General features: G+C 39.4%; 1 protein-coding gene across 8 annotated transcripts in view; it reads left to right on the top strand.

Moving 5' to 3' along the window:
- Hcs (holocarboxylase synthetase-like protein) overlaps positions 1-15,859 on the top strand; it is a 73,616-nt gene that overhangs the window by 10,296 nt on the left and 47,461 nt on the right. For 6 of the 8 annotated variants that reach the window (XM_076825709.1, XM_076825711.1, XM_076825707.1 and 3 more), the window contains 2 exons: positions 11,364-11,500; positions 11,591-11,761. The exons of the other annotated variants lie outside the window; for them this stretch is intronic. In XM_076825709.1, coding sequence (XP_076681824.1) covers positions 11,364-11,500; positions 11,591-11,761 — 308 coding nt within the window. The remainder of the gene's footprint in view (positions 1-11,363; positions 11,501-11,590; positions 11,762-15,859) is intronic. 8 annotated transcript variants of the gene reach the window in all.

Genomic DNA, 15,859 nt, shown 5'->3' with positions numbered 1-15,859 from the left:
GTTGTGAAAAGCATTTGCAAACTGTTTATTTGATACTGTATTTAATGCTCTTTTTAAAATTCAAGGTGGTACAAGACCAGTCGACATTAGTTTCAAACCTTATTACAGTAATCTGGGGTGCGAGTAGTAAACCGATTATAAAAGCGGAACGAGCGCCTCGATTACCTGGGTCGGGAAATTCCCAATAGCTCTTTGCGACGTTAATTTGATAGAGTGTCAATACCCGTGGTTGATCATTCAGATCGTTCGGGTGTTGTTAGATTTTGCACGTGATGTGCCGACTATAAAGCTTCACTCGAAGGATCATCCCTTTTGATGGATAAGGGAAAATAATTGTGTACAAGTCTAACTTTCATGAACGTTGTGTCTTTATTCAAAGCTAGTTTCTATCTGCCTGCGAGGCGTACATACTTTCCAAAGAAAACTACAAAGCCCAATCATTGGCTGTTAACGAAAACCGGGGTGAGAAAATCACGGTTGCTATTGGTCGCTTGAAAACAGTGGGTGAAGCAACACCGTGGTGGGAAAACGTCGCCGGCGTGGCGGCTCGATTTCCCCAAACGTGCATCTGGCAATACTCAAGGTCAAGTCCCATCTAAACAGTTGACGAAAATTTGGGCCTAACCCTGAAATGTAAACATCTGCAACGCAGACGACCAGGCTAGACCTCTAGTACTGCCTGCCGTAATAAATTTTATAGCTCTGCCCCTGTCACAGGGTGTCCCGGAAAAGGGTGACCAAGTGACGCGTCGACAAAGAGACCATCCTAAACTTTCCAAGTTTGGGCATCACTGCTGTCCAGTGGTCGCTTGCAGCTCTCCGAACGCGGGGCTGGTGCACGGTTGTACTAGAATGCGTCCGTGAGGCGCTGTTGCCATTTTACCCGTTCGCGCGCGCGTAGGTTGCAGTTTTAACGGATGACCATCTATTTGAAGGCGTCGTGTGGAACGGTTGACAAAGAGGTAACAGGCGGTAAGACGGAGAAAAACGTAGGCGGTTAAGTGGGGAGTCGAACCAATCAGCGCCCTCTCAGAATCATCCCTGCGCGAAAAAAGTTTTCCTCAGGATGAACCCAGTATATTTGTTGTCGAACATTCCGGATAGTCCTAGAATAGATACTGAAGTAAAAATACTCAAAACTATCCTCAATGTGCAAGATAAATGCAATTTCAAGTTTTAGACGCGTTTTTTTTAAACTATGTTTTTCAAATTGGTACACAGGATTTCTCAGAAACTAATTAGCCAATTCACATCAAATTCTGCATACTTCTATACATATATATGTATATATCTTTATTGTCACTAAGAGAATTATACAAATATTACCAATATATCTATGTTTTGTAACACATTAAACTACAAAATGTGATCACAAATGCAATTTCTTTTTCAATGGGCCACTATTTTTTTGCTAATCCAATAAATGATTGTGGTACTTACAGACGGTAGGAGCAAGTTTACTGATTAAAATAAGTTTTTTTTTTTTATGATCAGAACAGGCACAATTATGTCAACCGTAGAGGTGACATTGTCGGGAACAGTTGTACATTAAAAACCTTTGTCTTAAAATGTTTCTAAAACATTATTAAATGAATGTACAAAACAACAAGCGCGTGAACCTTTTGGTGTGGAAGAAAGCGATTCATAAAGATTGCCCATTTTTCATTCACTTTTGAGTGAATACCCCCTTAAGTAGTAAAGCTTCAGTTTATCAGATATTAATGTTAAATATTTTTGTAAATACATAGTGTGCGATTTGCATTAGCACAAATCAGTTATATTTGTTCTACATTTACCAGAAAAAGTTGGTCAACAGGTTCCGTGTCACCGTGGAATGTCAGGATTTCATTTGGACTTTGTTAGAAGGTGACAAAAAGATTGCGCTGCAATATTAAGTCATAGAGAAGCAGCAATTATGTGAAAATTTTCACAATTTCAGGTTCTCTTCTTTTTTTTTTAAATATTGAATTGAAAAATATGTTTGTCTCTTCAGAGTGTTCAGTGAAAGATTAACTTCCAATAAATATCGTGTATCGCCGTAGGTTCACCACGCATGGAACGTTTTAAAATTTGTGATCATTCTGCTGTCACCTTTTCTTGTTAATGTACATAAAATTTATTAGGATTAAGATTCTATACGTTTCTCAAGAACTTATCTAAAACTTAAAGAAAGTAATACAGAATTATGTTAGATCAGAACTTAAGATCTTCAATTTTGTAAAATATATGTTAGAGTAGTGGGTCGTGATGTGTTTTCTGGAGGTGTTATATTATTTTAATAATAAGTTAGAATTATATTCTGAAATACTTATTTTTAATGTCTTTTCTTTACCTTATTGAATTTACCCTACCTTAATAAAAGGGGATCGCAACTCAAAAAAAGTTGGGAAACACTGTGGTAGAGCTTATCGTCGGTATCATTTGCCACTTCTTTAAAATATTTTCATCTTTAGTTTTGCCAATATTCAATCTATGTAACGTATAATTGCATTATTATGTAAGTATAATATTGCCACTCTACATCAGTTATACATAAGTTGATTACATTTTCTTGCACTAGCTTTATCACTTTGTAGTAATGAAACGCATAGAGAATTGAATTTTTATGTTACTTAATTACTTTCTCAATGCGTTTAGTTATTAACTGAACAATTGTAACAATTCAGAAATTATTTGCATCATATGTAATAAGTAGTATGTGTATGAAAATGTACTAGATGCTTTAAAGTTACATTAACGCCCACCTTACAACTGCATGAATTGTAAGAGAGAGCAATGAAATCTTAATAAACAGATGTCTAAAACTGATATGCCTAAAAAATTTTCAATTTTCTAATTTATGAATTAATATCATTAAACATACGGTATTATACAGTGCATAATATCTTAAGTGTTTAGTGTGCCATCAGTTATTACATTACTTTAAAGTCACTACAGTATTTCCTCGTTAGCGCCTCGATTTTGTGTACACGATACCGACTTTTCGCTATCCCCACCACTTTTGTCTCACTCTTGTCCGGCGAAAGCGAGAGCGAGATGGAACGAGAGTGTGCGATTGGCACTGAAAGCGAGCGACGACGGTACGAGACGGACGACATGTTGATGTTTTTTCTCGCTCCGTCTTTCGGACGCCTGACACTCTGTCCTTTGCGTGCGCGATGGTCGCAAGCGCGTATCGTGGGCACGAAACCGCTTCGCAAAAACAATTGTATATATCAGCAACCAAGCAACAATTCATACGCAGTCGGAGCACATACATAATTGTACGAAGGACGTCGAGATTGGTCTTTCTTTCATTTAGGAAATTTGACATAGTTGTTACAAATATGTACATAAAATAGAAAATATTAGAATTTCATTTTTCAAAAGTATAAATGATTTATTTAGTCTAAGACGCGTTATATACGTACTTTCTTTGGCTATGTACATACTGATCTCTGCCTGTAAGCTTCACTTGTCCCTATAAGCAAAATTAGGCCACTGCCTAGGGCGGAAAGTCGACAAGAGGTGCATAATGGTATTGTTGAAAATATGCTTTAAAATAAAATATTACAAATTGCACAGCAACTGTTTTAAACTACGAATAAAAATTCAGAGTAAGGTCATCAATAAACTCAAATAAATGTATTATAATAAAGGGCGCAATTTGACAAGTTCGCCTAGGGCGCAAAAAAGATTTGAGACGGGCCTGCGTCAAGATTTTGCGAAGAGGTTTTCGTGCCCACGGTAAGCGCTTGCGACCATCGCGCACGCAGTGTTCCATCTCGCTCCCCCTTCCGGCCAGAAAGAAGCGAGAAACGAATACGCGGAATTAGGGCTCTGCGTCGCTAATGAGGAAATATTGTATCTCTTTATTCTTATACTATTTCGTTAGTAACAATTTTAAGAAACCATTTGAGTGGAAATGGAGAAAACAAATTTAAGTGCGCATGGTAATGGATGGGTCATATATTAAACATTTTTATTGCGAAAAGTATCCTCATAAAATACTATTGTCTTGTAAGAAAAATTATTTGTTATTGGTGAAGCAATTAGTGTTTAGTCACGCGTTAGTTAACATTTTCTGATTCTTTTTAGGCGCTCTACCAGTTATTTACAATTGTACTATAATCTGAAATCCGTACATTTTTACTAACATCTTATATTATTTTAATTCAATGTCTTGTATCTTTATATATCTAGTCTTTAATTATGTTATAATTTCATATTATTTTGCACTTTGTATATCGGTATATACTACGTTAGAAGTTCTTACATATTGTTGAATGCCGATAAGAAAATAATTTTATTTGTACAAAACTTTTAAATTGGATAAGCTTTTAGGGTTCTTTCTGGTGGGGAAGAAAGTGGAGAACCTTTATTCTGTTTTTGTGGAAGGGGTGCATGGAACTTATTGTTGGATTGAAAAGTCGAATTCATGACCCTTGAGGACTCGAGCGTTTTCTAGTCAAGCTAACAATAAGTCACGCACTTTTCAAGTGCATTATAAGAATCTCGACAAACAGATGGGAAGAAAGTTTTGGTGTTTTCCACATGTTGAGCACTCCAACCCTTCTTCCCTGCAGATTGAAAACGAGAACTTTTAAACAAGAGTTCCACCTCGCATATATGTTGATTTTTTTGCTTCTTGTATATAAATGTGTACTATTATAGACATACGTTATATGTTCATCATAAGCATGCATATCATTACAGACGTAAGTTTATATGTATATTCACTGTACCCCGCAAGACCTTGCAGGAAGGAGAAGTTGATTTTTATAAAAGAAGTAGGAATTGAATAAGCAGGTGTTAAGAATGTCACACCATTGGGGGAAGTGGGGTAGATTGATGCAGAAAAACTGAATCTCATATGTTATGCAACAAAAATGAGTAAAATAAAAAAAAATTTTGCTTTATGCATGTCATAACTAATCAATATTATAGTAGCAATCAAAAGAATCATTAAAGTTAGAAGATAATGAGAATATAATAACTTGAGTAAAAAATGGGTTTTGTATCATTCTGCCCCACCTACGGGGCACTTAGATACATTGGGTGGGGCACTTTGATACAAAGCGTAAATTGTATGAGAATGGTAATTATTTACAAGAATTTAATGAAAAACACCGTTTTTATTGTGAGAGATCATAATGAGTAGAATTAGAATTTGTTACTTAAAATCTAAATTACGTATCAAAACTAACAATGTTTCACACTTGACACTTTATGGCAGGTTTTTTTAACAAAACATCAAAACTTATATTAATCTTTCCTCAAACACCTATCTATTTAAAAATAAACTTTAGGAAAACTTTAAAAAATAGGAACTCACATTAAGTAGTCAAAAAATAAAAATATAAACAAAATAATATTTAGAAAAAGTGTAAAGAGATGATGTTCGAGATGTGCTGTTTGAGAAATTTGGTTTTGGCAACTGCAAAACAACATCCTTGATATCAACGCTTGCCTTATCCTCTACAATAGGGGAAACAAACATACAAGATCCTGGTTTTTTCCTGAGATATGATATTTGATAATCAGTCATATCATATTTAGAAACGACTTTGGCCACGTAATAAACAACAGTTTTTTTCTTTTCAAATTTAATGAGTAGGAAATCTCCAACATTTATATTTGTAGGATTGGAAACATAAAAATTTATATCTGGATCGGATGCAATTTCAAAATCTTCGTCGTCATCATCACTCAATTTCACAGATTCATTCCGACTGGTATCGGAGTCAGATTGTGAACGACGACATCTTTTCTTCTTAGTTTTTTTAGTTTCCGTTAAACCCAATAAATTTTTTGCCGTTTTCAACTCTTTTGTTTTCTGCTTTATCATTTTAATTTGCTGGTTCCTTTCCTTCTCTTCGTGCAATCTCTGTAATCTATCTTCTTCGGGGGAATCAGTGAAGACTCTCGATTTCCCTTTCTCTCTTCCTTTCTTCGATGAAGAAGTGTTTTTACCAATGACCTTTTTTGGATATGGTCTAACGACTTCAGGGGACAATATTGGCGTAGAGGCTGGTGAAACGACATTAGGAAATAATGTTAAATCCTCTTCCAATCGGTTTCCAAGGGAGTCAGCTTCAAAAATTGGTATCTTGTATTCTTCACAGTTTTCAGTAACCTCATCATTTTGGCTAATGTCCACGTCCACAAAACCTAGTTCTTGTGTATTTTCTTCATTTGTCACATCCGTAACGTCAGCAATATCTTGAGAACTCGTATCAAATATTTCTATTGGTGCGAAATCGTGATCTCCAAACGCAAATCTATTAAATGGCCAAATGCCCGGTTTTAAAAACCCACTTGTAATATTCTTTGGGTTAAAAGATTCCAGAAAAGCTAATTTTGTTAGTTCGGCAATGTTACACATGGACAAAGTTTTTCCTACATTTCGAATGTGCCAATCGTTAAAAGCGATTTTTAGTTTGCCTTTAAAAGGTCCAAAAACGCTGACGTGCACAGGTTGTAATTTGTGTGACGTGTGTGGTGGTAGAGACAAGTAGACAATACCATTGTCACGACATTAGTTGACCGCTTCGATTGAAATATGAGACTTATGGTTGTCACATATGATTAGAATGGGATTATCCTTGGTGCATAAAGTATGGCGCTGAATATGTCTTAGAACTTGAGTGCGCAATTCTGCAGTCATCCAGCCGCTTCTGTTTGCCAAACCTAGACTTCCTTCCGAAGCACCATGTAAAAAATGCTATTTGAAGTGGACACGTGGGAAGATATACACAGGAGGAAGAGCAGTGCCTGTTGCAATAACTATACCACAGAATGTTACCAGTTCTCCTCGTTCACCTGATACTATTTGTCCTATTTGTCTCTGTTTTTTGTCAGCCAAAACTTTAGGTGCAGATAAGACTGTATTAATCCCAGTTTCGTCCAAATTTATTATACGATCAGGTGTAAATTTGTAGCGCGTTATTACACGTTCATAATTGTCAAAAAATTCAGTGACTGCGGTTTTATTAAATGCAAAACTTCCTGCTGCGCTCGTATTTTCTGGCTTCCTGAGGCTTACATCCTGATTCCTCTTTCTAAATCCTGCCGCCCAATCTTTTCCAGCACATCGATTTTTTTTCCAGGATTCCGGATATTTACATCCCAAGAACTCTGCATATTCATAAGCCAAAACCAAGACTTGCTGCAAAGACAGCCCGTAGTGCATTTTACTACAGTTCAGTAAATATTCAGTAAACGCCTTGTCTTGTTCAGTTGAGAAAACCTGTGCAACAGTGTACTTGGACCCATATTTACTAGAAGATGACGCTTCATTTTCTTCAACAGTTTTTCGAAATTTTTCAATGCGATGTTGCAAAGTGGCAGCCTTGATCTTGTATTTGTCAGCTGCCCTCCGTATAGACAATCTTTTCGATACAACTTCGGATATAGCAGTCTTTACATTCTCCTCATTAATACTTCCTCTATCAGTCTTAGCTTTGTACGTTCGCACCATTTTCTGGAAAACAGAATAACTAGTTTACAGATTTCATGCAAACTTGTATATTGGGACACTATTGTATACTAGTGGGGCACTTTGATGCATATCAATGTGCCCCCTGTCTTAGTGTATCAAAGTACCCCAGCGAACATTTTCAAGAAACTAAGAATTATTTATAAAACCACTGAACTTATTTAAAAGTCACGTGCAATTCTGATTACTAAATAGAATAACTTACCTTTGGTATTTTTAAATATTAACTAAATGACGTAAAACAACTTTGGAACACTTTCACACTTCACGTAATTTTTTAGTTGGTCGTGCTAAAAAACACACCTGCTCTCGTCAAACGACAAAGGTCAAATGGCGGACAGCGTGGTCGCAACTGTTTTGTTCACACATGTCTAGGCACGTCTTAGTGATGTCGCAGCATGAATAACGTTTGTCGAGTGTTAAATATGGTTGGTGCATCAATGTGCCCCTTGCATCAAAGTGCCCCACCTCCCCCTACATCAAATCCCTTGTGGTGACAATATGAAATAGAGTGGTAGAATATATACCACTGTTGATTTTTTTGAGTTTTATAATGGTGATTGTGTCGATTTCATTGCCTCCTGTTATTAAACTTCACTTGATAAAAAAAACATAACGTATAATAAAATGGGGTCCTGACAAATTACTCCATTCGCGTAATACCTGACGTAAGCAAACATGAAAAGGATCGAATTCTCTCCTAATCTCGACACTGTTCATCGAAATTTATTGTGGAATTGTTCAGTCTGACGCGTGCTGATACTGTAACACCAATTCTTCGTTGTTTTGATGATCTTCGAATAAAATTTCTAATGAAGGGATGACATGAGGTTGGAGGTTTTCAAAAACGAAAACAATGTGTTTTCCATATGTAGGATTGGTGTCCAAGCGGGATCGGCCTAGCGTATTAGTAAGTGGTGTCCCGAAAGTATAATTAGTCTTGGAGTAAAAGTGTCTCTATCGACTCTGGATAGCTTAACACAGACATGGCCAGCTGGCTGGTTGGGATCACGAGCGACCATGCTGTTTGCCGGGCGAGAGAGGAGCTCAAAGCCAATGATACTGTACATAATGAAATCTGTAGTACATAGTGTGCGTGTAGGCTCGTATATGTAGGCTTCAATAACTGGTACTGTTGGAGCCTCAGTGTTCTACATTTTAGGAATTGGAAAAGTAAACAGGATTTTATTAACGATTAATAAATATTATTATATAATTGGCCGGAATAAAATTGAACAGTTCCACTCACACCAGACACTGATTATCAAAAAGTTCCTTATCCGTTGCTAATCAGCGTTTTTCATTTTCTACAAATCGATAGAATCAAATAACAGTTAAAATATTCAATTGAAATTACATTTGCACTTCAACTCTTCACGGATATTTTCTACAAATAATTTTCAGCTGACTTGCGACCTCCTTCGCGACGCGACGACAGGAAAATTGTGAAATATATCTTTACATTTTCTGTAGTTGCGTAGCCTTGATTTTATTTATTTTTAAACAAAAATACTTGAAAGCCCTATTACTTTCATCAATATACTATGCGTACATAATTTTGAAGAGAATAAAATGACAAAATAAACAAAAGTGATTTAAATAAAAATTTATACAAAGTGCGAAAAAAAGCACACTGGAAAAAATGACACAGTTTTATAAACAATTCAAGTAAAAATGTAAATGTAACAAAAAAGTGGGACATGTAGCAAACTACTCTGGTAGCGAACACTGGGGCCTCCAAGAATCTCAGTTATGGGATCCTACCCTACGGGTATGAGCCTACACCATTCCTGCCCTTTACGATGCAAATACCTCCTCATGTTCTGCTAACCGTTGTGAGGTCTTGGGACAACTACAAGAGTGTGTGTGCGCCCATACGCGTGAGGCCCAGCTATATAGACATGTGGTAAGAGCCAGTATGGACGCACGCACAGTCTTGTAGTTCTCCCGCAGCCCCTGCTGTGGTTAGCAACGTAACCGTTCTGCGCTCGGCTGTTGCCCGGGTCCCAGAACTTAAGGAGATATTTGCACCCTAAAGGGCAGGCTTGGTATAGAATATACGGCATAGGAAACCGTTCGCTAGGTACGGACGTCAGCAGCGTGGCGTGGAAAATAGCTACCAGCGTAGCTATTTTAGAGTGGGAACAGCTACGGCCGTAACTATTTTAGAGTGGGAACGGCTACGGCCGTAGCTATTTTAGAGTGGGAACGGCTACGGCCGTAGCTATTTTAGAGTGGGGACGGCTACCCACGTCCACGCATGCGCGTGATGACGTCGCGACCGTCGAACCAATCAACGCCAAGATGAAAATCGCTGGAAAATTCGCAGACGCCAGCGCCATGCCAAGCCAAGTGGCGTGAACGCGAACCAATCAACGCCAAGATGAGAAACGAAACGACACCAGCGCCAAGCCAAGTGAGGCCGCAGCCAACCAGCGTCGACAACCGATTCCCCGGCGACGCTGGTTGGCCGCGGCCTCACTTGGCTTCATGCCGCTTGGCTTAGCTTGGCGCTGGCGTCGGCGAATTTTCCAGCGATTTTCATCTTAGCGTTAATTGGTTCGACGGTCGGGACGTCATCGCGCGCATGCGTGGACGTGGGTAGCCGTCCCCACTCTAAAATAGCTACGGCCGTAGCTGTCCCTATTCTAAAATAGCTACGCTGGTAGCTATTTTCCACGCCACGCTGGACGTCAGATACCTATGTGCGGCGATCCGGAGTCTACTTAGATATACACAATACAGGGTGGGGCAGTAACTTTGTCAACAAAATTTTCGTTATGTTCAGAAATACGAAAAAATATTATTTACGAAAGTTCTACATAGTACTATCCCGCACTGACCGACACCGACAGGCGAATACCATTCCGCACACAGCGATTTTCATTTGAAATACGTCACCATTAATGGGTTAAGATTTATTAGAGTATCGATTAGTGTACGGAAAACTGAATAACAAACAAACTTGAATTCTATGTAAATAGTAAAACCTTAGTATTATCATATAATCAGATTATAGATTATGTGTTCTATAATTAATATATTATTACATTAATAAGATGCATAACTTTTACTCAAATACTTTTTTGTTTATAGGATGAAAAAAGCGTTTATCTGTTTCTTGTATGATTTTTATATACATATTAGAATGAATTAGGTTCTGTTGTATGTGTATCTTTCTAATTTTATTTTATCATAAGTAGAAACATTTCATTCGTTTTCCGAAAATTTGAAGTATTAGTTTTATTGTATTTGTAATTTACTATTAATTAGTTTAATATTGTATTTATGTACATAGACACAAATACATGAAGTAAAATTGCTATATAAATATTATTTGCCTTATTATTGATTTCATACGTTTATTGCATGTCGTTCTATATGTACTGAATTCTGTTGTTATTGTAATTTCAAATATAAAATGTTTAAGTTTAATAAAATTCCTGCTTATAAAATACAATTCTATTGTATTCAGTTTACTTTTCGAGTTAATGAGAAATGTGATTCTTATCTGAATTATTATTTATATTTTTCAATAAATAAGGATAATAAAATGTTTCGATGCGTTAAGTGAATATTATTGCTATTTAAAATAAATAGTGTAATTAATAACATTGTCTTTTATGAATTTATATGATAATATTATCCGTGATGAAAATCGTATAAAAATATTATTCGTGATAAAAATTTTCATATTTTATTTTGCACCTCTTTTTTAGGAGAAATGTTAAATTTGACGTAAGTTTAAAATATACTTTATGATACTTATTTTTTATTTAAATTTCAGTAATATTACACGCGTATATTTAATATTTGTTTATTTTAAGGACAATACAGAAATATTTTTGTATGAAAGATGTAATAAAATTTTGTTTATTACTTTAAGAATCGAAATCTGTCACGGATGATTGCGAAATTGACGAGTCCATGACATCTAGTTTGTGTACAAATAAAGGTGATGCTAAACTCGAGGAATTACTATGGTATCATGATAACATGAGGTTATGCACTATATATCCAAAAGTATGCATCAGTAACGATAATATAAGAAAATATGGTATTTGTAGTGTAGCATTTATCGATTGATCGTTTAATTAATTGTCATTTCGTCAGCAAAACGTTGATATTTCAAGTTGGTTAACGTATCCGTATGGCCGAACATACTTCCCTATATATACAAATAACCATAGTGGGACTTCATTCCAATCAGACTATAAACTTTATATTCTTGTGGAAGCTGATCTTGAGAGCTATAAACCTTCTTCTGCAACAAAAGCTACAAAGGTATTATTGGTACTTACTGTAATATATCTTTTCATAAACCTGAAATAGGTTTGCATTTTCGTATTTAACACAATACATTGTAGTTATTTCGTTATTTTACTTATTTGCGAAACCGCAAAGAATAGAAATACTGTTTAAAGGTTAGTTTCTACTTTTGTATTGTAGTTACATAGAATTAATATTACTGTATTTTATGAATCAATGAATAAGTGGAGAATTCTATTTAATTACGGTAAAATAATTTTAAGACCTTTACTGTACATGAAATTTTTTGTTCAGAATGACCTATTGAACACCTGGGTGAAGTTTGCTGCGTATGCACCGGGCACCACGTATAATATATTATCTTGACCCGTGGATTCGTTCTGAAATAACAGCGATTTCCCAGCATATACAAATTGAAGTAAAATTGTGCCAAAATACAATAACGTTCCTATATACATACATGGGCTGTACTTCCGAAAGTCACCAGTGGCCGATCGGGATGAAACTTGGGTATTACGAGGGGTGTGGAAAGACCCCAAATATAAAATTTTAGCTTCGGCAATTAATGCGTTCAAAAGATACAGGGATAATTGTGACACCTTACCGATTTTTTTAAAATCACTTTATCACGGTCCCTCCTCTTAACGCATTGGCTGTCGACCACACTGATCGGTGTGATCTGTCTTCTATGACCAACGCCATGGCCGTCTGTAGTACAGGCCGGACACTATGATGCAACACCGCATTTCGCACAACCGTCAGTCCGATGACTATGTTCCGACCGGTACCAGTGCCGGCGTGACATAACGCGCGAAAGGCTTCAGAAAAATTCAAATAGGACTGATGACAGCGTTGCCAAATTCACTATGTTTCGGCCTGTACTACAGACGGCCGTGCCAACGCCGACTACATCGATCGGGCGGCTACGTCCCGGCGCTGACAAGGCCAATCGAAGTGTCGTTTGTTTTGCTATTTCATTGATTGGCAGGTTTTGAAAAGTTAAACCAATTAAGGTAACGTATTTCTGTTATTCGCCGAAACTGTTACATCTACTGATGTCCGAAGAGGCACAGAGGGAGTTAGGCGGAGCGAGCGGAGTACACCTCTTGCCCCTGTGACGCAAGCGGAGTACACCTCTTGCCCCTGTGACGCGAGCGGAGTACACCTCTTGCTCCTGTGACGCCGCTCTAGCGATCATCCCTTCTTTAAAACAGTACACTCCTATCGGCCGTTTTCGGCATCGAGGAAAGCGCCGCCGTATATCGTGGGCAGTCAACGTGTTAACAGTATTTCTGTTGACTTATTCCGACACAACGAATTCCACTTCCCAACCTGTCTCGGGTACAGTACACACTCGTTATAAACCCGGTTCGTCTATACCAGGGTTGACTAACTGGTGGCTCGCGAGCCACCGGGGGCTCCTCCGCCTTGCTTCTACGCTAATGGCCCCCCTCCATACCTACCAGACTCTGACGATCGCAGTGGATTCCTCCTTCTTTCCTTCTCTTTTCGACTGCGATCGTCAGAGTCTGGTAGGTATGGATGGGGCCGTTCAGCGTGGCAATAAGGCGGACGTGCCCCCGGTGGCCCGCGAGACACCAGTAGTCAACCCTGGTCTATACGATGTGTGCAGTGATGCCAGAACCGTGAGTTTTCGCCCACGGGCGCTATCCTCACTCTATGACCAAGCGTACCCCCATTCTACGATCAAGCGTACCCCCTCCTAGCGCCTGTACTGCACCACACAAGCATACCCGTCCCTCTATCCGTGTGCCGTACGCGCTGCCCGGCCGACTCTCTCCGGCGAGAATTTATTTCACCGAGATCCTAGAGCTTGGGTCGCAAACAAAAAATCCGAGGTTCAAATCCAGATGCGAAGAGTCTACCTTTTTCATTAATTATTCTCTATCTTCTCTTTCTATATTCTCAGTAGAACAAAAACTTGAAAACTGTTAATTTACAAAGCTTTTTCGCAAATGGCTAATGTACGATGTTACTCTTCTGCCTTTTTTATACATAAACAGAAATAAATCTTATTTATGTATAATATTAAATCTCTGTTTATGTATAAAAAAAGGCAGATGACCAACATCGTCATTAGCCAGCTGCGAAAATGCTTTGTAAATTAATAGTTTTCAAGTTTTTATTCTACTGAGAATATAGAAAGAGAAATTAGAGAATAATTAATGAAAAAAGTAGATTCTTCGCATCGGGATTTGAAACTCGGTAAAATGAATTCTCGGTGGAGAGCGCCGGCCAGGCAGCGCGTACGGCACACGGGCAGAAGGTAAGGGTACGCTTGTAGTGGTGCGGTACAAGCCAGAAGGGAATCGCATCTTTAGCAGCAAATCAAGCTTCCTAAATGGTTTGTAAATTAACAGTTTTCAAGTCTTTATTCTCCTGAGAATATAGAAAGAGAAATTAGAGAATAATTAAAGAAAAAAAGTAGAATATCCACACCGGGATTTAAACTTTGGATTTTTGCTTGTGACCCAAGCGCTTCGATGTCGGCAAAACAAATTCTCGCCGGGGAGCGCCGGCCAGGCAGCGCGTACGGCACACGGATAGAGGGACGGGTATGCTCGTGTGCTGCGGTACAGCCGTAGAAGGGGGGTACGCTTGGTCGTAGAATGGGGGTACGCTTGGCCATAGAGTGGGGGTAACGCCCGTGGGCGAAACCCACGGTTCTGGCATCACTGGACATGTGCCTGGTGACTATTCCCACGATTTCTTGGAATCCTTCGGTCGAGAGTGAGAGAACCCGAGAACGAGCGAGAGGGGACGAAAAAGTCGACACGAAGTTGCCGTTAGAGCTGTACGAGTACTTGAATATTCGGGTAGCTTGAAATCCGAACCAATCCGGGACTCGGTTTCCAAGCCGAGCCGGGTACCCGAAAGAACCGAGCGGCTCGGATAGAACCGAGTACTTGAATTTTTTTCAAGCGGCCCGAAAGAAACCGGGCGGATTGGATGGAACCGAGCGGATTGAATTTTTCCAAGCGGCCCGAAAGAAACCGGGCGGATTGGATGGAACCGAGCGGATTGAATTTTTCCAAGCGGTCCGAAAGAAACCGGGCGGCTTGGAAAGTAAGCGGGCGGGCCCTGAGAAACCGGGTGGCTTGGAAAGAAACGAGCGGTCCGCTCGACCTTCATTCGGACCGTTCGTTTCTTTCCAAGCCACCCGGTTTCTCAGGGCCCGCCCGCTTACTTTCCAAGCCGCCCGGTTTCTTTCGGACCGCTTGGAAAAATTCAATCCGCTCGGTTCCATCCAATCCGCCCGGTTTCTTTCGGGCCGCTTGGAAAAATTCAATCCGCTCGGTTCCATCCAATCCGCCCGGTTTCTTTCGGGCCGCTTGAAAAAAATTCAAGTACTTGGTTCTATCCGAGCCGCTCGGTTCTTTCGGGTACCCGGCTCGGCTCGGTTTTTCAAGCCGAGCCAGGCTCGGCTTGCTTTTTCCGGGTACTTGATCAGCTCTAGTTGCCGTCGACTATGAAAGAGAGAAAGCATGATACTTTGTCTCGCTTCGTCGTTCATGTGCGTATGCTCTGCCTCTTTACTGATACATTGTATGTAGTCGCACACGTGGGTCGAGCTCGAAAAGACAGAGCGTCCGTTCGTGAAAGAAGAAGCGAGACAAAGTATCATGCTTTTTCTCTTTCGTAGCCGACGGCAACTTCGTGTCGACTCTTTCGTTCCCTCTCGCTCGCTCTTGGGTTTTCTCACTCGCGGCATTGGCCGCTTAGGATAGTGTCCACAACGCGCCGTATGCCCGCCGCCAGCCCCGTTCGTCGGGTTTATAACGAGTGCGTACTGTAAGAGTATTGGTTGGGATTAGATTAGCACGTGGGGGCGCGTAATGCATTGTAGTGTAAAGAAAACTCTGGATCGTCGATGCTAACTACCCTGAGTCGTACAAACGAATGCCTCTCGTTCCTTTTACGCGCCTCGAACCCTCGCCGATGCCCCTGACGTCATCGGCATTCATCGAGAATCCAAGTTACATTGTATATACATCTTACGTGTCCTACGGGGCCTCGCGCCTTCGACGACGGCGAGCGATGCCCCGTGTGATTTTCAATATTCTCGTATTGAGCGTTACGACTTCCTTACAG

Source organism: Andrena cerasifolii, chromosome 13 (genome assembly GCF_050908995.1).
Source record: "Andrena cerasifolii isolate SP2316 chromosome 13, iyAndCera1_principal, whole genome shotgun sequence".
NCBI lineage: Eukaryota > Metazoa > Arthropoda > Insecta > Hymenoptera > Andrenidae > Andrena > Andrena cerasifolii.
This window is presented reverse-complemented; position numbering and strand designations above follow the sequence as displayed.